Below are 23,342 nucleotides of genomic sequence, written 5' to 3' on the forward strand. Positions count from 1 at the left end.
CAGTGTGATGTCTTGTGGAAGGGAAAGGTGATCAAGATCCCTACAGACTAAATTATGACATAGTGCCAGGGAGTTGATATACCCCTGAGGAAGGACTGTAAAAGTATACTGTTGGCCTTGCCAGCTGAAGGCAAACTGCTTCTGATGGTCTTTTGAAATTGGTATTGAGAAAAAGGCATTGGCCAGATCGATAGCTGCATACCATGTACCAGGTGATGTACTAATTTGCTCAAGCAATGAAACCACATCAGTAATAGCAGCTGCAATTGGAGTCACCACCTGACTAAGTTTACGATAATCTACTGTCATTCTCCAAGATCCACCTGTTTTTTGCACAGGCCAAATAAGTGAATTAAATGGGGATGTAGTGGAAATCACCACCCCTGCATCCTTCAAGTCCTTGATGGTGGCAGTAATCTCAGCAATCCCTCCAGGGATGCCGTACTGCTTTTGATTTACTATTTTTGTAGGTAGAGACAGTTCTAATGGCTTTCACTTGGCTTTTCCTACTATAATAGCCCTTACTCCACATGTCAGAGACCCAGTGTGGGAATTCTGCCAATTTCTCAGTATATCTATTCCAATTATGCATTCTGGCACTGGAGAAATCACTACTGGATGGGTTCGGGGACCCACTGGACCCACTGTGAGACACACCTTAGCTAAGACTCCATCAATAACTTGACCTCCATATGCCCAGATTCTGACTGGTGGGCCACAATGATGCTTTGCGTGTCCTGGAATTAGTGTCAATTCAGAGCCAGTGTCCAGTAATCCCCAAAAAGTCTGATTATTTCCTTTTCCCCAGTCAACAGTCACTCTCATAAAAGGCCTCAGATCCCTTTTGGGGAAGGCTAGGAGAAAGACTGACATTATAGATTTTTGGCAATGTAGTGGAGTCCTTCCTCAAAGGGACCTGGCCTCCCATTCATTCAAGGGGTTGTAGGTCTGTAAACTGACTCAAGTCTGGGAATTGATTGAAAGGTCCGTGAATCTGTATTCTGGCGCTTCAATCCAGACTGCTGTTCATGTGACCTAGAATACTTCTGTCTATATAGATCAAGTAAATATTTAGTAGGTTTGCCATGTATTTCACTTCTAGGAACACCATGCCTAAGTAGCCAGTGCCATAATTCCACAGGAGTCAGAGTATTCTGATTACTGTTTTGACTCTGCTATCCATTATAGTAACCACACCCACTCTGTCTTTGTCGATTAACTGCTGCCACTTGGCTCCTACCACCATGGGGTCCAATCAGTCACACCACAGTTAAGTGTCTTAACTTAATTAGGGCAGCTCTCACTGTCAAATCTAACTCACATAAAATAGCAATCACAGCAGTCTTCAAGGATGCTGGGGCTCCCTTTACAAATTTGTTCCTCACCACAGTGGTAAAAGGTGTGTCTTCTGGGCTTTCCATTTCTGGGTCTAGGGGTCTAATCTGATAAATCCATTCTAACATGCTAATTTCCCTAAGCCCCTGTATACCTTCTTCTACATTATAGCAAAGCAGGTCTGGTACTTCAATTTGACATAAGGTAGGCCATCACATAATCCATGCTTCAGTAAGCCAATTAAATAAGCAATTAGATCCTTTCCTAACCTCTCAAGCCGAAACACTGAATGAAGAATCTGTAATTAGTGGCCCTAAATCAATAAACTTAGACCAATCCAATGTTACATTTCATGCACCATCATCCCACACCCTCAGTAGTCATTCCCATATATATTTTCCAGGTTCCTATCTGTACATGTTAGCAAAATCAAGTATGTCTTTTGGGTGTAGTGTACTACTTCCTCAGTCACACTTTGTATTTCACCCCTCAGGGTTCGCTTGAACTTAAGTTTAGTTATAGGTCTAGCAGCAACAATGGGTTGTTGAGGTGGTTCCTGAGAACATTCAGGAATTTCCATGGCCTCTGCCTCAGGCAATGACCCAGCAGGACCAGTTTGGCTAATCCCATCAAAGTGGGGTGGAGAGGATGATGGTTTTACAGTAATCCCTTCAGATGGGAGAGATTCAACAGAATTTACAGGCTCCATATCCTGATCTTCCTGGCTATCTGTCCGTATGTCCCCATTCCAGGTTTCAGGATCCCATTTTTTCCCAATCAATACCCTCACTTTAACATCAGACACCATACTGGGTTGGCAACTTAATTGGTGTTGTAATTCAGCCACCCTTACAATAAGACTTTGGGTTTGGTTTTCAGCAATATCAGCTCTGTTACTAGAAGATATAAGGCATTCTTTCAGAGCACAACTGAAAGCACTGAGGTCTTTTATGCAGCGCTTAAGCCGAGACTCAGCAGCTCTGAGCTCATCTTGCTCTTTCACCACTTTGTCTAGCGTAAGTAGGACTGACCAACCAGCTTCCTTATACTCCTCATGCTGACAAAATTGCAAAAAAAATATCAAATATGCGATCACCCAGAATGTCACTTCTCACAAGTACTTGATCTATTGGTGGGCTATTTTGCATATTAATGTTGCCACCTCACACCACGGATTAGCAGGGCCCTCTTTACTAACAGAGGCAGGGTCACTAGTGTCTTTAAGATTAATAAAACTGGAGAACCAATTTAGGAAGCCCATCCTTATGATTATTTTGTCTCTCTAGAACCACTGTCAGTACCAAATGTGTTAGATTGGGTTCTCTAGAGAAACAAAACCAGTAAAGCTTGGATTGAGAGAGAGAGAGAGAGAGAAATTTATCTTAGGAAAATGGCTCACACACTTATAGAAGCTGGCAAGTCCAAAGTTCTTGTATCAAACATAAAGCTGGAGGCTTTTTCCAACTCTTGCTGTTGGGCTCACATTCCCCCCTTTTTCTTGTTACTCATATGAGGAATCTTCATCCCATGTTACAGGAGATAGGGACTGATATTGTTGTCTCGGGACCATGAGTTGTACAGTATTAACTCGATCTTTCACAAATGATATAAGCTTATTTATAATGCAGGGGCCAAAAGTTAATATAATTATAAGGATTATGAAGGGTCCTAAGAGAGTAGATATCAAAGTAGTCAACCACGGGGAGTTATTAAACCTAGATTCAAACAATGCTTCCTGAGTTTCAAGCTCCTTTTTTCTTAGGGCAAGTCCTTCTCGTACCTTGGCCATAGATTCCTGAACCACTCTCATATGATCGGCATAAAAATAACACTCTTCTCCTAGAGCCGCACACAATCCCCCTTGTTGGAGAAGCAAAAGATCTAACCCTCGCCGGTTTTGTAACGCTACTTCTGATAGCGAGGTTAAAGATTTCTCTAAATGGGAGATAGAGGCTTCTATTCTTTCAAGGTCCTTGTCTATAGCTGCTCTCAGGGAAATCATGCCTTGATTCTGTAAAGTTAATGAAGTTATTCCTATACCGGTCCCTGCTAAGCTAAATAGAGTGGCTAAAATAAAGGCTGCAGTGAGTGATTCTCTTTTTACTCTATTAGTCCCGCCCCAGTGTACATACATCTCTTCCTCTGGGTAGTAAAGAATTCGGGGTAGAACAGTTACTAGTACACAATAATCTGAGGACTGATTAAATATTTTCAAGTTTAAACAGGGTAAAAGTCCAGCTTTTGAGCAAAGCCACAAACCCCCTTCCCTGGGAATGATCCAGTTTAAGGATGAGTCTATTTCAGTATATGAGGCACAACATTCTTGAGTGTTGGAGGGTTTACCCATGCATAAGCGCTTTCCTGTTATACGTTGTATGGTAAATCCTACCTTACGGTCTTTCCAGGAGCAATTCTTTGGGTTCAGGTCATGAGAATAGCTGAAAGAGATATTAATGCCTATTGCTTCATAAAATGGAGGGTTTACATCGTAACACAGCCAACAGGCTCGAGTCAGTTAGGACTAGTATGGTTAAGTGTTTGGTAGGCTGCTAGCATTAAATTCCAAAGAGGGTCTATGTTCTGAGGATTGGCTTGGACCCTCGGAGTTGTATGGGGAACACTTACTGTAATATCAGGGGTTACAGTGCTCGATTCTTTCAATGTCTTTCTTGCAGGGGGTAGGGTTCCTTTTCCTGGGGGGTTTAACACTTCATTTGGACCTACCGACCCGGCATCTAAGGGCTCTACTTCCTGTAAAATGGTTATCACCCCAGATGGGTAAGGGTATGAAAAAACCTGATGCCCCAACTGAGTCTTGACTTCCACTTGGTTAATTCTTTTTTTTCCTTGTTCAGTGAATGTAACTTTTATCTGCTCGTCCCTTTCTCCATTTAAAGTTTTGTCTGTGCATCTGGCTGGGCTGTCGGCAAAGGAGAATTTTACGTAATCATTGGCGTTCACCTCCCACTTCCAGTTCCCATCATTAGAAGTCACACAGCTCCAACTTTTGCAGTAGTACTGAGGGGGCCCCCCACATTGCTGGATATTTCTTTTATACCCCGGGCAAGTATAAAAACCCATAGATCTGATATAGCATTTGGCCCACCCACATTCTGTAGCTTTTCCAAGGGAGAAAAACAAATCAGGCCACCATACGTTTGGGGAGTGGTAGAGTTAGTAGAGTTCAAAGTTTCATGGGTTTGTCCATCGCGAATTCACCAAGTAACCTTGAAAGGTTGATGATTAGTCATGCTGGTTCCAAGGCAGCAGAGGCTTAAGGCGAAGATGAAAGTTTCAGTCCTCATTGTTTCGAGTCAATCTGACTTTCAATGGGTTTTCAGGATCTGAACGTGCTCTCCAGTTTGTTCGTGTGGACTGCTGTTCTGCCGAGTTAGCTTTCCTGACGTGAGAGTGATGTATCCAGGCACTGATTCTGTCTACCTTTAGGGCAGTAGGGGTCACAAGAACAACAACATTAGGTCCTTTCCATCTAAGCTCCAGTGTTTTTTGCTGGTGCCTCTTTACCCACACCCAGTCTCCCGGTTCAATTCCATGGTCAATTCCCTGTCCACTAAGAGGACCTTCATATATGGCTTGGAGTTTAGGCCATAATTCCTTCTGAATTATTTGGAGAGTTTTCAACCCCAAGATTAAATCTTTTGGCAACTCATCGGGACATTTTTCCAGGTTGGAAATAATAGGAGGTGACGTCCCATACATTATTTCAAATGGGGTCAGATTCAGTGTGTATGGGGTGTTCCTAGCCCGGTAGAGCATGAAGGGAAGGAGGGTCACCCAGTCTCCACCAGTTTCTATTGCCAATTTAGATAGGGTCTCCTTTAGGGTTCTGTTCATTCTTTCTACCTGCCCCGAACTCTGAGGGTTATATTCACAATGTAGTTTCCAATTTACCCCCAGAGTCGAGGCCAAGCCTTGGATAACTTTATTTACAAAAGCTGGTCCATTGTCTGATCCTAACGTTCTAGGCATTCCATATCTGGGTACTATCTCTTCTAGAATTTTCTTGGCTACTATTACTGCTGTTTCCCCTTTAGTAGGGTATGCTTCCACCCATCCCAAGAAAGTATCCACTAACACTAGGAGATATTTATATCCATATTTACCTGGTTTAACTTCAGTGAAATCTATTTCCCAATGACGGCCCGGTTCCCTCCCCCTTACCCTCGTACCTGTGTGTGTGTTCTTCCTCTTCCCTATTTTCATGACCTGACAGGCCCAACACCAGTCTACCACACTCTGAGCCACTTGCTTCTGATGGTGTATACGGACCTGCCCTTTGTCTAGTAACTCCAACATTTTCTGTTCCCCTAAGTGAGTCAGTTGGTGGAGGTGTGTGAGAAGATGCCACCCCAATTCTTCTGGGAGAATCAGTTTTCTCTCTGAGTCCATATACCATCCATTCTAATCTTTTCCTATCTGTGGTGATTTTTCAGCCCACTGTATGTCTTGTTCAGAGTAGTTGGGAATAGGGGGCAGGGGTTTCAGTTGCGGGCAAGGTAAGTCAGTCACTAAAGTTCATACTGCTTGGAGGGCAGCTCTCTTAGCTGCCTGGTCTGCTGCTCAGTTGCCTCTTGCTTCAGGGGAGTGTCCCTTCTGATGTCCTGGGATGTGAACCATTGCTACCATTCGCAGCTGGGTCACAGTTGACAGTAAGCAGAGGATTTCTGTCTGATTCTTTATTTCTCTTCCTTCTGTGGTTCTGAACCCACGTTCCCGGTAGATGACCCCATGTATATGGAGAGTGGCATATGCATAGCGGCTGTCAGTATACAGTCAGTCTCTTCCCCTCTGCCCTTTCCAATGCTTCCACCAGGGCGATAAGTTCAGCTTTCTGAGCAGAAGTTCCTGGAGGTAAAGCGTCGGCCCAAATGATTCCTTCCCGGTTGTCTACCACCACTGCCCCCGCATACCTTAGTCCATCCTGTACAAAACTCCTTCCATCCATGAACCAGATGAGGTCACTGTTCTCCAACGGGCAGTCTTGCAAGTCCTTTCTGACCGTATTTACCTCTGCGAGTATCTCTGAGCAGTTGTGCAGAGGTTTATCGAGGTCAGGGTTAGGTAGTAGGTTTGTGGGGTTTAAAACTGTTGGGGCTAAGAATTGTACCCTTGGAGTGTCAAGTAGTAGGCTCTGATAGTGAGTTAATCTGGCATTGGTTATCCATTTCCCCGGAGGCTGTTTGAGCACTCCTTCAATGGCATTGGGAGTGGTTACTTTCAAAGTCTGTCCATGGGTTAACTTATCTGCATCTTTAACTAGCAGAGCAGTGGCAGCAATAATTCTCAAGCAGGGGGGCCATCCTGCTGCTACTAGATCCAGTTTCTTTGAGAGGTATGCTACTGGCCTCTTCCATGGCCCCTGTTGTTGTATTAGGACTCCTTGGCTATTCCTTTTTTCTCATCGATAAATAGATGAAATGGTTTAGTGGGGTCAGGTAACGTCAATGCTGGGGCCTCAAGGAGTGCTTCCTTAAGTTCTTTAAAAGCTGAGTTCCTCTCTGGAGTCCAGTTTCACTCTGACCCTTCTCTACCGAACTCATAGAGTGACCTCGCTTTTGTGGCGAAATCTAAAATCCACAGTCGGCAATAACCTACTGTCCCTAAAAATTCTCTTATCTGCCTCGGGCTTGTGGGTCAGGGAATCTGTAAGATAGTCTGTTTCATGGCTTCAGTGAGCCACCTCTTCCCAGCTCTCAACTTACACCCCAAGTATGTGACTTCTGGCTTAGCTATCTGAGCTTTTTTGGCACTAGCTCGATATCCCAGCTTTCCTAGAGTGGTGAGCAGTTTCCTGGTTGCTTCAAGGCACCCTGCCCAGTCAGGGGTTGCTATTAACAAGTCATTCACATATTGTAGTAAAGTCACTTGCGGGTTTTGACCCCGGTACTCACGTAAGTCGTCACTCAAGGCTTCATTGAACAAAGTGGGCGAATTCTTAAATCCTTGGACTAAACTGGTCCAGGTCAGCTGGCTGATGACTTTATCCGTTTTGTCAAACCATTCAAAGGCAAAAATGTCTCAACTCTGCAGGGCTAGGGGCAGGCTAAAGAAAGCATCCTTCAAGTCCAATGTAGTATACCACACGTGATCTGGAGGAAGATTGCTGAGCAGCGTGTAAGGGTTAGGGACTGTGGGATGTATGTCTTCAACCCGGCAATTTACCTCTCTCAGATCCTGCAACGGTCGGTATTCTCCCCCTGGTTTCTTTACTGGTAGGAGAGGTGTGTTCCATGCAGACCAGCACCTCTTTAGTATCCCTTCCCGTAACAGCCGCTGGATATGGGGTTGTATGCCTTCCCGGGCTTCCCTGGGCATGGGATACTGTCGGACTCTTACCAGTATGGCAGAGGGTTTTAAGCCCACAATGATGGGCGGTCAGTGTTTTGCCAGTCCAATTCCTCCAGTCTCTGCCCAGGCTTGGGGAAACTCCTCCAGCCACGGAGCCATATTCGTCAAGCCTGTATGTTGGTCTTCTACACCTTTATACGAGCGGTATTCATCATGTAAGGCAATCTTCAGAACCTGCAGAGGAGAGCCTTCCCCATTGGTAACCTGGACACCATTTTTATGGAAGAATATATGTGCTTGAGCTTTGGATAATAAGTCTCTTCCTAGCAGTGGTGCAGGACAGTCAGGTACAACTAAGAATGAGTGGGATACCTGTTTAGTCCCCAGGTTCACTTGTCGCTGCGTCATCCAATGATACCGCTTTGCCCCTGTTGCCCCCTGGACCAGGCTAGTTTTTGAAGAAATCTTTCCCTCTTTCTTATTGAGGACGGAGTACTGAGCCCCTGTATCTACCAGGAACTCTACTGGCTTCCCCTCCACCTTCAAGGTTACCCAGGACTCAGGGAGGGGTTCTGAGTCCCATCTCCCCTAGTTGCTGTCCTCGCCTGTCACCAACATTCTAACAGGAGCAGGCTTTTCATATTTTTTGTTCTCTTTCTTAGGGCATTCATTCTTCCAGTGTCCAGTCCCTTTGCAAAATGCACATTGGTTCGGGGCTAGGGGTGGGCCTCGGCGGGGCCTGTCATGTTGGTCTGGTCTCCTTCCTTTCCCTCTCCCTATGTCTCCCCGAGCTCCAGCAAAGAAAATCTTTGCTAACTCCTTCTGATTTTGTTTATTCTCTTTAGCTTGGAATTCTCGTTCCTCCCTCCGTATTCTTTCTTCCCTTTCCTCTGAGGTTTCTCTAGTATTATACACTTTCTCAGCTACTTTCATTAAGTCCTGTAGGGTCTGCTCACCTAATCTATCTATCTTCTGAAGCTTTCTTCTGATATCAGGGGCCACTTGGTTTACAAAGGATAGGACCACTGGTGCTCTACTCTCATCTGCTTGCGGGTCCATAGGGGTATACAGCTTAAATGCTTCCATTAACCTCTCTAGATATGCTGCAGGGCTCTCTGTCGGCCCCTGCCTGACTGAGTTGACCTTGGCCAAATTAGTTGGCTTCCTTGCTGCTGCTCGAAGACCGGCCATTAGAATCTGGTGGTACCTTTGGAGATGCTCCCTACCTTCTGAATGCTCAAAATCCCAATCAGGACGAGATAACGGGAACCCAGCATCAATAAGATTCTGAAGCGTTGTTGACTGTCCATTGTCCCCTGGTACATTTTTCCTGGCCTTGGTCAGGATTCTCTCTTTTTCTGCAGTGGTGAACAAAACCTGTAATAGCTGCTGACAATCATCTTAAGTGGGGTTATGAGTAAACAATATAGAATCTAACAAATTAATTAAGCTTTGGGGGTTTTCAGAAAAGGGAGCATTCTGCACCTTCCAGTTATACAGGTCCGACGTTGAAAATGGCCAGTACTGCAAGGTTCTGCTCTGTCCTCACGAGGCGGGCCTATCGCTCTGAGGGGCAGCGCCTGGACAGTGGACGAGGGGGCTTCAGCCTCCGGGAAGCCCCTCTGGCATTGGCAGAGACCAGAGGCTGGGCCTGTAATGGCGGGCGGCGCACTTGGAGCACTCACTCCACTTCCTCCTGATACTTGTGGAGCCTGGAGAGGGTGGGAAGGTGGTGTAGGGGCATAGGGAGGTGGAGATATGCTACTTTCTAGATCTATCAGATCGAGGTGAGTTTGGGAATCAGACAAAACCAGTGGAACGGCTGCTTGGGGCTCAGGTCATCTCAGTTTCTCCTTTTCGCTAGTCCCAAGTGAGGATGTTAATACCTTGAGAGATTCGGAAGAAAAGGTTTTAGCCATGGGGAGGGGTTAGTCACCATATCTTGCCACACCAAAATGTAAGGAAATTGGTCTGGGTGCCCATGAAGGCCTGGAACTTGGACTTGGTCGAATACGGCTGCAATCACCTTTCCATCCAGTGAGCCTTCCGGTGGCCATCCTACCTTGAAAGAGGGCCATTCTGAAGAGCAAAAAGTTATTAGTTTATTTTTCTTAATTATCACAGACAAATTAGATCCTCTGGTTTTAAACTTTGAAAAATGTTCAACCATCAGGGACAGAGGGGTAGTCTGTCCCTGTCCCATTTCAACCTTTTTTTTCTTTTTTAAGACAACACAGAACAGATAAAAGACAAGTGGCCACACAACAAGAGACACCAAAGCGCACAACAAGAGACACCAAAGCAGACAACACAAATATCCGACACCCAGAAGAGATCTCATTCCAGTACCACAGATTGGAGGTGCCTCTGCCCCTCCCCTGAAGGGGGATACTCTTACCAAAAAGCACCCACAGCCTTCCTGTTAGTTGGGGAAGGTCTCCTTCCCCAACTCCTCTGGCGCATCCACCGGTTTTCCAACCTTTCCTGATGGACCAGTATCCTTACGCAAAGGACGTATCCTGGTCCTGCCGGCTCCTGAACTTTCCTCTATCGCAGGCAACTTCACCTGTTCCGAACTTTCCTTTCCCGGCCAATGCACCAAATGGTCTCACATTGCAACTTCAGGGACTGAGGAGCTCAAGGTTGACAGACAGTGTACTGGCTGTTGACTCCAATGAATAATGAATCCAAGATCTCCAGGCTGAATGGTGGATTGTTCACTCACGGACAGTTGTAGGTAGCACAACAGAATCCCGATCCACAGAGGAATGTCTCTTTTTCCAGGATGTCCATAGATATACTGGAAGCAGGCCACACCCCTAGTGAAACTCCCTTTCAACAGATTGGCTGCTCAAAACATAATCATCTGATCCCATCATGGGAATAACCACATCACAACAGCTTAAACCACACAGAATTGTGGTCCAGACAAGTTGACACACAGCTCCAGCTATCACAACTAGCAAGAAAATAAATTCTGTTTTTCAAAGTCAACCACTTATGGTATTTCTATTATAGCAGCACTAGATAACTCAGATATTGCTTGTTGTTGTTGTTGTTGTTAAGTGCTGTCGAGTCGTTTCTGACTCATAGCAACCCCATGCACAGCAGAACGAAACACTGCCCGATCCCGCGCCAGCCCCACAATCCCACAGACGCTGCTTAGACTCAGATTTTCCCTCGATCCAGAGATGCTAGTTGGACACAAAGAATCACAGGGCTTTAGAGCTAGAAAGCATTTTAGAGATAATCTCATGCAACCCCATTTGCTTTGTAGATTAGGAAACTGAGACCAAGGTCTTTTAGAGGATATGACTGAGATCACAAGTTCATACAACCAGAATCAAAATTCACCTCCAGGTCTTTGGATTCAAGTCTAATGACCATTCCAAAGAACCATGCTGCTGCAGAGTAGCCAAGAAGAAATGTAAAAGCCTCTCCCAAATTCCAAATAATATATTTGATATAGAAATGTGTTTCACATAAACCTTTCCAAGGTTAAAAGAGAATCTTTTTGGTTGTCATTTTTATCTCTGGTAATAACAGCCTGCTAATAATTATGTGCAGTTACAATGTGCCAAGTATCTTGCTAGGCATTTTGCATGCATAATTTCATTTAACCTTCACAATAATCTAATTAGATAGGTGCCATTACCACCCACATTATTCAGAAAAGATACCTGAGGCATCAAAACATAAAGTAATTCACCCATATCCTCACAGCTACACAGTTGGAGGATACAAGATTCAAATCTAAATCATCTCCCTCCCTAACCCCATCTTTATTCACTCTACTATCCTGACAATAGGCACACATAAGAACTTTAACACAAATCTGAGATGCATAAGAATGGCTGGCTACAGGATAATAAGTGTTTCATTTCTTAATTCATAATTTGCTCTGTCCTCTGAGACACTCAATATGTAACATGTCAGTACTCTAAACTGTGGGCGACAGTTCTGTAATCTTTTATACCATTAGCAATCTCCTCAAACCTCCAGACCAAGATGATCATGATGTTTCTATCATAATATCTTAAAACTTCTTGCCCTGTATCTATGGCTGTGGGTCCCTGACTGGGATTCAGAGCACACCATGGAGCCAGGATGAAATTAGCATCCACTCTCCTCCCACTCTCCTGTGTTCTGCAAATGAGAACTTCAAGGACAAAGATGTGAGCAACCCTGCCTGTGTTCTCTCAGGGCTGGCAGGAAGTATCAGAAAACAGGAAAGAGAAACACAAACACAGCCTGGGGAAGGCCCAGGGATAGAACATAGTCAGAAATACCAAGGGAATGTTGATGGGTACATTGCTAGGTTTAAAGTGTATTGATTTGTTTTAGGGTTTGACAAAGATGTGACTATCAAAAATGCCTGGGGAATCTGCTAGTAAAGTCCTAGCCCATTTTAGGGATTGTCTTTAGATCTGCCTTATGTCTCACAAGAAGTAACTACTTTATGAAGGCAAAAATGAGTCCACATCTCCCAAAGAGTTCCCACATGTACTTGATAGTGCCAGATCTATTGTCAACAGCAAAGAAAGCCTGTTAGTCCACAATTAAGAAAAAGAAAAGGTTCAAATTATGGGAGATTAGCTTCTTTCCAAACAGAATTTGTTTAGGGATGGAGAGAGAATAAGGACATTGGGCTGCTGAATGGGGTGAGGACAGAATACTCAGGAAGGAGTCATGCGACTCCAGTGACAAACTTTATTGATAATTTAGTGTTGCCCAGGATATTGTCATGGTAGGGGACAGATACAAAAAGACGGGTTTCAAGAAGTGGAATCAGGCATAGCTGTAGAGTGCAAGTAGCTTGGCTCTGTTTTCCTTCAGATCACCCAAAAATAAAGTAAAAAACTCATCACAGAGTCCCTGCTTCCAGTCATGCTCTTTGCATACATGATGTCATGTATGTAAAGACTTTGTACCAGTCCTCTGAGGGAGTTCCTTTAAGAGTTGTTTTGAATTGACATAAAGGAGCCTTGATGCTGTAGTGGTTACTGCATCCAGCTGCTAGCCAAAAGGTCAGTGGTTTGAACTCTCCAGCCATTCCGCTCCATGGGAGAAAGATGTGGCAGTCTGCTTCCACAAATATTTACTGCCTTGGAAACCATGTGGGGCAGTTATACCCCATCCTAGGAGCTCTGGTAGCATAGTGCCTAAGGCACTTGACTGCTAACCAGGAGGCTGGTGGTTCAAACCCACCAACCACTCATCAGAAGGAAGTTTGGGCAATCTACTTCCGTAGTGATACCGCCTCGGAAACCAAAGGAGGGGTCACTATGAGTTGGGTCCGACTTGACAGCACACAACATAGGGTCATTGTGAGTCAGAATGGACTGGACAGCAGTGAGTTTGGTTTTGGGTTTACCCTGCATAAGGGTCCTCAGCCAAGGAAGCAAGTGAGCTAAGAAACAGCCCACACTCCCCTGGCCAAGCCAATGCCTCAGGGAGTTCCATGTTCTAATTCACACCTAGGTGCTATGTGGACTATCAGCAGCCCTGAATATTATTACTTGATTTTACAGCTGGAAAATTGAGGCTCAGGGATGATGAACAACTTACCTGAGGTCACAGCAGTAAATAAATGGCAGAATCAGTATTCCAAACAAGTTGTGTTTGTTCACAACCTAACCTTTGTTCCACTCTGTTAGACTGTCTTGGTATTTAGGGGTGGGACAAAGAAGGTCAAGGAAATACCTTGGGATAGTGGATTGAAGAACTTTAATGTAAGTACCTAATGAGGAACGTATGAGATAAGCAGTAGAAAGTTCTGGGACAATACTAATACATGAAAAAAGACAAAGGCAGGCAGACATATACAGCCATTCAATCAAATAATCATCTATTAGACATCAATTAAGTACCAAATACTCAACAAAGAAAGGAAGAAGGTAACAATCTTCAACAATCCCCAAAGAGCTTACTGTTAATACTTTTGCTGTTGTTGTTAGGTGCTGTCGAGTCAGCTCTGACTCACAGAGACCCTATCTATGTACAATAGAACAGAATACTGTCCTGTCCTGTGCCAGCCTCACAATCCTTGCCATAACTGAACCAAGCCATTCAAGTGAAAAACTGAAAATCAAGAGAAAAAAAGAGATTCAATAAACAAGACTGGAAATTGTGTGTGATTGTATGTATTTGAGATGGGGAAGAGAGAAGAAAACTCCACAAAGTCAAGGATAGAACTTGAGCTTGGCCTTGATAGTTAAGAAAGGTCTCCATAGGTGGTAGCTATTTAAACAGTGGTGAAACCCTAAAAAGTAAATTTATAGCAACATGCCTTACAGCTGTTGTAGGAAAACAAAGTCCTTACCCACTGTCATGAAGGGACAATGATCACAACAGATTGAAGGGAGAAAGCAAAAGGTTTATTGAATACGGATACCCAAGGAGATAGTGAGAATCATTTCTGCGAAATGTATGTCTCCCTAAGCTGGTGAATGGTTAGGCCTTTAAAGGGGAATTGGGCTGAGACACAGTCTTAGGAAGGCTAATTTTCATTACACAATGAATTGTATTTGTCTTGTGATCTCTCAGCCCTTCTTCTGGTCAGTGATAAAGAAACCATCCTTGGTCCTTGGTCCTTCAGGTTCCTCACACCTGTCTAGAGAGATTAATTCTGCAAGGCGGCAGAGTATAGGAGTGGGCATCTTCAGGCCTCGGTCTGCCTGGGATATCTCTGCCTTCTCCTTTGTCTTGGTTGCTCCAGGACTCAGTGTCTTCTTTCTTAGGGTCCCCTTGTTATGGGCTATGGTTCTCTGATACAACGAATTGGGGGGAAAAGAGTTATGCTTCAAAGAATACATAATTGGGAATAGTAAATCTAAAGAACTCAGCGTCCATAGACAAAGGCTGGCTATACTATTCACCTGAAAGAAAATGGGGAAGAACAGCAAGTTAGTCACTATGATTAAAGTCTGCTTTAATCATGCCTGTTAGCTTATGAAGGTTTTGTAGTTTTCAGTGAGGGGCTCCTTCAGCCTTCCATTTTAGCCTTCCTCATAAGCCATCAGTCATTGCACTGAGTAGTACAGTAAAGCCGGAAGTGAGATAGCTGTGACCCGCCTTGGTCTTTGCTATGCTTCCAGATGAAAAAACCCAAGCCACAGATCTCCTGACCACAATCTCTCTGCTGCAGATGCTGAAGGTGTCACAAAACAGACAGAGAGAAAAATGGCCTCGGGGGAGTAAAATAGACTTCTGTACTGTGACTTGACATATCTGGGTTTTCCAGGCACTGTAGTTCACTTTATTGAAAGTCTTTGTTGAAAGAAAAAAGGCAGCTCTGCCTCTACAGTGACTTGGGCATAGCTGTGGTGGTGTGATAAAGCTAGCTCCTTCCTGGTGAAGTATCAGAAGGCCATTGTTGTGGTGGTTACTTTATGGGAGGATAGCTACCAGACTGCAAATGTGACACCCTTTTGCAAGGTCTTTCCACTCCTCTGTCCTGGGGAGAGTAACAGACATGAATAGGGAGCATATTATGTGAGAAGCACATTTTCTTATTCTGTCTTGTGCACTCTGTGGAGGAAGGGTGTGTTTGCCCTCTTGCAAAGATAATAAACTGAGGCCCAGGCAGTTTGTATAAGTTGATTGAGGTCACACAAGCCTTAAGGAGCAAAGCTAGCAACTGAATCTAAATTTACATGACTTTCAAAGTCTGTTGTTGTTATTATGTGCCAATGAGTCAGACTCGACTCATAGTGACCCCTCCTTGGGTTTCCGAGGTGGTATCACTACAGAAGTAGATTGCCCAACCTTCCTTCTGAGGAATGGCTGGTGGTTCGAACTGTCAGCCTTCTGGTTAGCAGTCAAGTGCCTTAGGCACTACACTACCAGAGCTTTTCAAAGTCTAGAAAAGTTATTTCTGGTTATTCAATACAATTTGGTGAGGTGATTTAAGAGTACAGACTCAGGTGCCAGGCTGCCAGGGTTTGAAGGTCCTTAAATGAAGGACCTGTGTAAGGTTCAGTGTAAATGAGGATAATAATGTGAGATTACTTGCTAATAGATATTAAACCAAAAAACAGCTAGCTCACTGCCATCAAGTCAATTCCGACTCATAGCAACCCCCACTGGGTTTAAGGCTGTAAATCTTTATGGAAGCAGATTGCCTCATCTTTCTTCAATGAAGCAGCTGGTGGGTTCAAACCACCAACCTTTTGGTTACTGGCCAAATAAATCCTATAACCAATACACTACCAAAGCTCCTTGCTAATAGATATTAAGCACTTAGAATTGTGACTGGTATATAATATGTACTATTTAATTAAGGTAATGTCTTTATGTATAGAAGAAGAAAAAATCACACTTAAAACTGGGAAAATAAAAAAGGGAACAGGAAGGACCAGAGGAGAAATTATGGAAAGGATTGGAAATGAGAAGGAAACTGTTAGAAAAGCCACTCATTTATATTGCAGTCACGCCTGGAAACTTCAACCTTACCTACACTTCTGTCCCACTATAAGAAACCAGCCACAGCCACATTTAGTCTGCAGGGCTGCTGGAAGTTTGTGAATAGGTAAATATTTATTTATGCAGGTATGGAAAGGTGGAGGATGGATGATATAGATAGATGATAGATTAGATAGGTAAATAGATAAATAGATAGATAGATAGATGATAGATAGATGGACAGACAGACACATGGACAGACTTCCAAGAACAAAGGCTTTGATCTTGAATGGAGATTTCCCTATAGAAAAGACATTCAAATCGACTCCTTTGTTCCACTTATCACAGGACTCAACAAAAACTACAACTCTGGCTTGTATCTTAACTTCAAACACTGCAAAGTGACACATGTGTACCTGTCATGCAATGGACTTCCTGACCATTGGGCTGCCAACCCCCAGTCTCCACATAAGTGAGTCACAGTTCATAGAAGCAAGAGCTCTTAATAACCACAGAGAACAGTGATCATGGTTCCAAGGGAGCACTGTTAGTTCAAATCCAGCTATTCAGTGGAGTTGGAAGGACATAATGACAATGCTAATGTTAAATTATTATTCTTGTAGTGGTGTGTGGTGGTTATGTTTGTGTGTCAACTTGGCTGGGCCTGGTTGAATGGCTGGGCAGCTGGATGTAGTATTCCCCATAATGAGACTGGTAATCAACTCCATGGTGGAATCTACTGTCAGCAGCTGAGTAGCTGCCTTTGGGTATATGGTCTGCTTCGTATATAAGAAACAGCTTTGGGAATGGTCTCAAGCTTAGGGCACGCTTGAACCCTGCACATGTAGCCGTGCTGTTGTTCAGCAGCTTGGCATGCTGTGTCAACCTTGGGACTCACAATTGTTCTGGTTACCTAGTCCCGCTCTGACAAGAATATACCACAAATGGGATGGTCTTAACAAACAGGAGTTTATTTTCTTACAGTTTGGAGGCTTTAAGTCCAAGTTCAAAGTGCCAGGCTCTAGGGACTGTGTGAAAGCCCCTCAGCCTTGAGCTTCAGCTCTACCTCCAGCTCCTGGCCCACTGAAGCTAGAGGCTTTTCTTCACTCAGACAGCTGCTGGCTGCTGAGGCTGCCAAGCCCAAGATTGACAAGTAAAATGGCACAGTCCCGATATTACCAAATCACACGGCATGCCATTAATTCAAGTCCAGTGTTAGTCCCAAGGTCAGCAGAGCATGGCAGGCTGCTGAACAATGACACGGCTACACGCAGGGTTCAAAGTGCCATAAGCTAGCTACTATCTCCAAGGCTTCTCCTTATATACAGAAAGCGGATTACATCCCAAAGGCAGCTATACTCAGCTGCTTGTGGTATATCCCACCATGGAGCTGATTGCCAGTCTCATCATGGGGAATAACTACCACCAGCTGCCAAGCCACTCAACCAAGCCCAGCCAAGTTGACATCCAAATTTAACTACCATAACAACTTGAATTAATGGCCTGCCGTGTGGTTTGGTAACATCAGGACTGTGACTTTTTACTTGTTGACCTTGGGCCTGTTAGCCTCAGCAGCCAATTGCTACCTCAGTGAAAAGATGCCTCTAGCTTCAGTGGGATGGGAACAAGAGGCAGAGCTGAATGAAGCCTGAGGTCAAGGGGTTTTCATACGTCCCCAGAGCCTGGCACTTTGAACTTGAACTTAAAGGCTCCAAATTGTAAGAATAAACTCCTGTTTGTTAAGGCCATCCCATTTGTGGTATATTCTTTTCAGAGCAGCACTAGGTAACCAGAACAGGGTACCATCATGGTGCAGTGGAAAAAGAGAGAGACTTAGGGTCAGAGGTCCAGGTCCATTATCATGCAGTCTTGTAACAATAAGCAAGTTACCTTCCTAAACCTCACCTGTAAAATGAAGATAATACTTTATTTCCCACAAATGCTATTTTAAGAATGAAGTACAATTATGTATGAAAAAATGTATATGTTGTGAAGGGTTAAGTGAATATTACTTATGTACTTTAAATAATATATATTGATGAAAGATCAGCCAGGAAATTTCTTAACATGTTTTTCCAGCAATTCAGATAAATTTCTGTTGTTCCACCAATACTCTCTTGCTTAACTCTTTTATGGCTAAAATCATTTGTTTATCCCTTCAATAGAATTTAATGGAAACATACTATACACAAGATTCTGTACTAGATATTGAACTAAACTCTTGTAGTCAAGTCGATTCCAATTCATAACAGCTCTACAGGACAGAGTACCCAAAAAAACCAAACCCACTGTCACTGAGTCAATTCTGACTCATAGCGATCTCCACTGGGTTTCCAAAGTGGCAAATCTTTAGGGAAGTAGATTGCCCCATCTTCCTTCTGAAGAGCAGATGATGGGTTTGAACTACCAACCTTCCAGTTAGCAATCAAATGCCTTAGACACTATTTTGGTCTTCCAGTGCCACTGTAACAGAAAATGCCACAAATCGATGGCTTTAACAAACAGGAGTTTATTTTCTTATAGTTTAGGAGGCTAGAAGTCTGAGTTCAAAGTTCCTACTCTAGGGACTGGGTAAAGGCCCCTTGACCTTGGGCTTCAGCTCTGTCCCTTGCTCCCAGCACACTGAAGCTGGAGTTTTCTCTTGACTCAAGCAGCTGCTAGCTACCAAAGCTGACAAAACCAAGGTCAACAAGTACAATGGCACAGTCCCAAGATTATCAAACAACACAGCAGGCCAAGCCTAGAAATAGTCAAGTTCAAGTCTATAAATAGTCCCAAGATCAGCAGGGCCAGTATAGCTGGCTGCTGAACAAAGACTTGGCTAAACGCAGGTCCAAGAGTGCCCCAAACCTCCAGAGACCTTTCTCAAAACTCCTTCTTAAATATTGGAAGCAGTTCACATATCTAAGGCAGCTGCTCACCTGCTCCAGTACATTCTAACATGGACTTAATTATCAGTCTCACCATGGAGAATAACTGTATCCAGCTGCCCAGCCACTCAAAACCAGGCCCCAGCCAAGTTAACACACAACTTAACTACCACAGGCATTGCACACTAAAGCTCCTTGTAGGAGAGAGCTCCTTACAGGACAAGTAAAACAGCTCAATGGGGTTTTCCAGGGTTGTAAATATTTATGGAAGCAGACTGCTACATCTTTCTCCCATAGACTGGCAGGTGGGTTAGAACTACTGACCTCTTGCTTAGCAGTTGAGTGCTTTAACTACTGTGCCACCAGGGTTCCTTGGATATTGAACCAGTGGAGGGGAAAAGAGAACATCAAGATGGAAAAGAAACCATACTTACTGCGAGGAACATACAAACTAGCAGGGAAGATAAGATAGTAACACCAAAACGAGGTAGAATATGTGTACAAAAGACAGACAAGGTGGAACAAAAGAGGAGAGGTTATTACTGAAGGAAATAAGGAAAGCAGGCAGAAAGGTGATATTTAAGCAAGTCTTAAGAGATTCATGAGATTTAAATTGGAGGAGAAGGTAGAAAGACATTCCACATTGAGGGAATAAAAGAGAAATGGCACAAAGGGAGAAGATCACGAGTATACATGGAGAAACACCCCATGAAAGGGAGCAATGTCACAGCAGGGCAGAAAGATAAATTGAAACCAGATTATAGATGCTCTTGAATGCCAAGTGAGAGTGTATACTCCTCTGAGGGCAAAAGTAAACTAATAATTTGGCACAATCAGATATGGCAATTTTATGAATATGTGTTTATACTTTTCTGATATTAAAGGTAATTTCATTGCAAATATTGACAAACACTGATCATCTTCCTCATTTTAGAGATGAACAAACAAAGCCCTAGAGATTATATGATATGCTCAAGTTCACACACCAAATAATGGGTAAACCAGAGAGACAGGAGTACAAACACCTCACCCAGTACTCTCTCTCCAAATACATTATCTCTTGCTTAAAGCAACAAATTTCAAATTCAAGATAATAATAACTTAATTTATTAATAATTTAATTTATTAAAGGGAGACCAGGAAATGAGTCAGCCGTGGTTTGAAACAGCTAAGGGAGACCAGGAATTGAGCCGGCAGTGGTTTGGAACAGCTAAGGGAGACCAGGAAGTAAGTGGATTTGTTTAGTAGAACTAAGGGAGATGAACTTGTCTGTCAGTTTGTCATATTGCAGTGGCTTGAGTATTGCTGTGAGGCTGGAGGCTATGTCACTGGTGTTTCAAATGCCAGCAGGGTTACCCATAGTGGACAGGTTTCAGAAGCTTCCAGAATAAGACAGGCTCAGAAGAAGGAAGGGACCATCCACTTATCATAGAAATGGCCAGTGAAAACCTTATGAATAGCAATGACACATGATCTGATATATTACTAGAAAACTTGATGAATAGCCCTAAAATATTGTCTGATATAGTACCAGAAGATGAGCCCTTCAGGTCGGAGGACACCCAGGATATGACTGGGGAAGAACTGCCTCCTCAGAGTAGAGCTGAACTTAATGATATGAATGGAGTGAAGCTTTCAGGACCTCCATTTGCTGATGTGGCATGGCTCAAAATGGGAAGAAACAGATGCAAGCATTAATAACCAAAACATGGAATGTATGAAGTATGAGTCCAGGAAAATTAGAAGTTGTCAAAAACAAAGTAGAATGCATAAAGATCAATATCTTAGGCATTAGTGATCTGAAATGCACTGATTTTGGCTATTTTGAATCAGACAACCATATGATCTACTATGCCAGGAATGACAAATTGAAGAGGAATGGTGTGACATTCATCATCACAAAGAATATTTCAAGATCTATCCTGGAGTACAGTGCTGTCAGTGATAGGATAATACCCATACACCTACAAGAAAGAACAGTTAATACTATTATTCAACTTTACACACCAAGCACCAAAGCCAAAAATGAGGAAGTTGAAGATTTTTATCAACATCTGCAGTCTGAAATTGACCAAACATGCAATCAAGATATGTTAATTATCACTCGTGATTGGAGTGCAAAAATTGGAAACAAAGAAAAACAACCAGTAGTTGGAAAATATGGTTTTGGTGATAGAAATAACACTGGATATTGCATGATAGAATTTTGCAAGAATAATAACTTATTCATTGCAAATACCTTTTTCAACAACACAAGTGGCAGCTACACACGTGGACTTTACCAGATGGAGTACACAGGAATCAGATTGACTACATCTGTGGCAAGAGGCAATGGAGAAGCTCAATATCTTCACCCAAAACAAGACCAGGAGCTAATTGTGGAACAGACCATCAACTGCTCATATGCAAGTTCAACATGAAGTTAAAGACAATTAAAACAAGTCCACGAGAGCCAAAATATGACCTTGAGGATATCCCTCCTGAATTTAGAGACCATATAAAGAATAGATTAGATGCATTGAACACCAATGACTGAAAACCAGAAGAATTGTGGGATGACGTTAAGAACATCATTCATGAAGAAAGCAAAAGGTCATTAAAAAGACAGGAAAGGAAGAAAAGACCAAAACAGATGTCAGAAGAGACTCTGAAACTTGCCATTGAATGGAGAATAGCTAAAGCAAATGAAGCAATGACAAGATAAAAGGACCAAACAGAAGATTTCAAAGAGCAGCTTGAGAAGACAAAGTCAGTTATTACAATGAAATGTGCGAAGACCTAGGGATGGAAAACCAAAAGGGAAGAACACACCTGGAATTTCTGAGGCTGAAAGAACTAAAGAAAAAAATTAAGCCTCGAGTTGCAATATTGAAAGATTCCATAGGCAATATATTGAATGATGCAGGAAACATCAAAAGAAGATGGAAGGAATACACAGAGTCCCTATACCAAAAATAATTGGTCAACGTTCACCCATTTCAGGAGGTGGCATATGATCAAGAACCAATGGTATTGAAGGAAGAAGTCAAAGCTGGACTGAAGGAATTGGCAAAAAACAAGGCTCCAGAAATTGACAGAATACCCGTTGAGATGTTTCAACAAACTGATGCCATGCTGGAGACACTCAGCTATGCCAGGAGATTTGGAAGACAGCTTACCTGGCCAATTGACTGGAAGAGATACATATTTGTTCCCATTCCAACGAAAGGTGATCCCACAGAATGAGGAGATTATTAAACAATATCATTAATGCAAGTAAAATTTTACTGAAGATAATTCAAAAACAGTTGCAGCAGTATATTGACAGAGAACTTCCAGAAATGCAAGCTGGATTCAGAAGAGGACATGGAACGAGAGATATCATTCTGACATCAGACAGATCTTGGCAGAAAGCAAAGAATACCAGAAAGATGTTTACTTTTGTTTTATTGACTATGTAGAAGCATTCAATTGTATGGATCATAGCAAATAATGGATAACATTGAGAAGAATGGGAATTCCAGAACACTTAATCATACTAATGGGGAACCTGTACATAGACCAAGAGGTTGTTGTTCAAACAGAACAAAGGGATACTGCATGGTTTAAAACTAGGAAGGGAGTACATCAGGGTTGTATCCTTTCAACATACTTATTCAACCTGTATGCTGAACAAATAATCCGAGAAGCTGGACTTTATGAAGAATGTGGCATCAGTATTGAAGGAAGACTCACTAACAACCTGTGATATGTAGATGACACAACTTTGCTTGCTGACAGTGAAAATGTCTTGAAGCACTTACTGATGAAGATTGAAAGCTATGGTCTGCAGTATGGATTACACCTCAATATAAAGAAAACAAAATCCTCACAACTGGACCAATAAGCAGCATCATGATAAATGGAGGAAATATTGAAGGTGTCGAACACTTCATATTACTTGATTCTACAATTAACGCCAATGGAAGCAGCAATCAAGACATAAAAAGATGTTTTGCATTGGGCAAATCTGCTGCAAAAGACCTCTTGTAAGTGCTGAAGAGCAAAGATATCTCCTTGAAGACTAAGGTGTGACTAATCCAAGCCATGGTATTTTCAATCGCTTCATAAGCATCTGAGAGGTGAACAATGAATAAAGAAGATGAAAGAATTGTTGATATTTTTGAGTTGTTGTGTTGGCAAAGAATATTGAAAGTACCATGGATGCTAAAAGAACTAACAAATCTGTCCTGGAAGAAGTGCAGCCAGAATGCTCCTTGGAAGCAAGAATAGACAGACTTCATCTCACCTACTTTGGCCATGTTGTCAGAAGGGACCATTCTCTGGAGAAGGATATCATGCTTGGTAAAGTGGAGGGTCAATGAAAAAGAGGGACAACAACGGGCTCAGATACAGCAAGGATTGTGAGGCTGGCACAGGACCAGGCAGTGTTTTGTTCTGTTGTAC

The 23,342-nt window shown here is 43.0% G+C and overlaps 1 protein-coding gene across 1 annotated transcript in view; it reads right to left on the reverse strand.

Annotated features, from left to right (window-relative positions):
• Positions 1-4,629: 4,629 nt before the first annotated feature.
• LOC122149736 overlaps positions 4,630-23,342 on the reverse strand; it is a 111,540-nt gene continuing 92,827 nt past the window's right edge. The window contains 6 exon segments of the mRNA XM_042780528.1: positions 4,630-5,562; positions 5,878-6,130; positions 6,132-6,738; positions 6,741-9,191; positions 9,194-9,266; positions 9,581-9,723. Coding sequence (XP_042636462.1) covers positions 4,630-5,562; positions 5,878-6,130; positions 6,132-6,738; positions 6,741-9,191; positions 9,194-9,266; positions 9,581-9,723 — 4,460 coding nt within the window.

Source organism: Orycteropus afer, unplaced genomic scaffold (genome assembly GCF_000298275.1).
Source record: "Orycteropus afer afer isolate SDZICR_OR568_19922 unplaced genomic scaffold, OryAfe1.0 scaffold00044, whole genome shotgun sequence".
NCBI classification, from domain to species: domain Eukaryota; kingdom Metazoa; phylum Chordata; class Mammalia; order Tubulidentata; family Orycteropodidae; genus Orycteropus; species Orycteropus afer.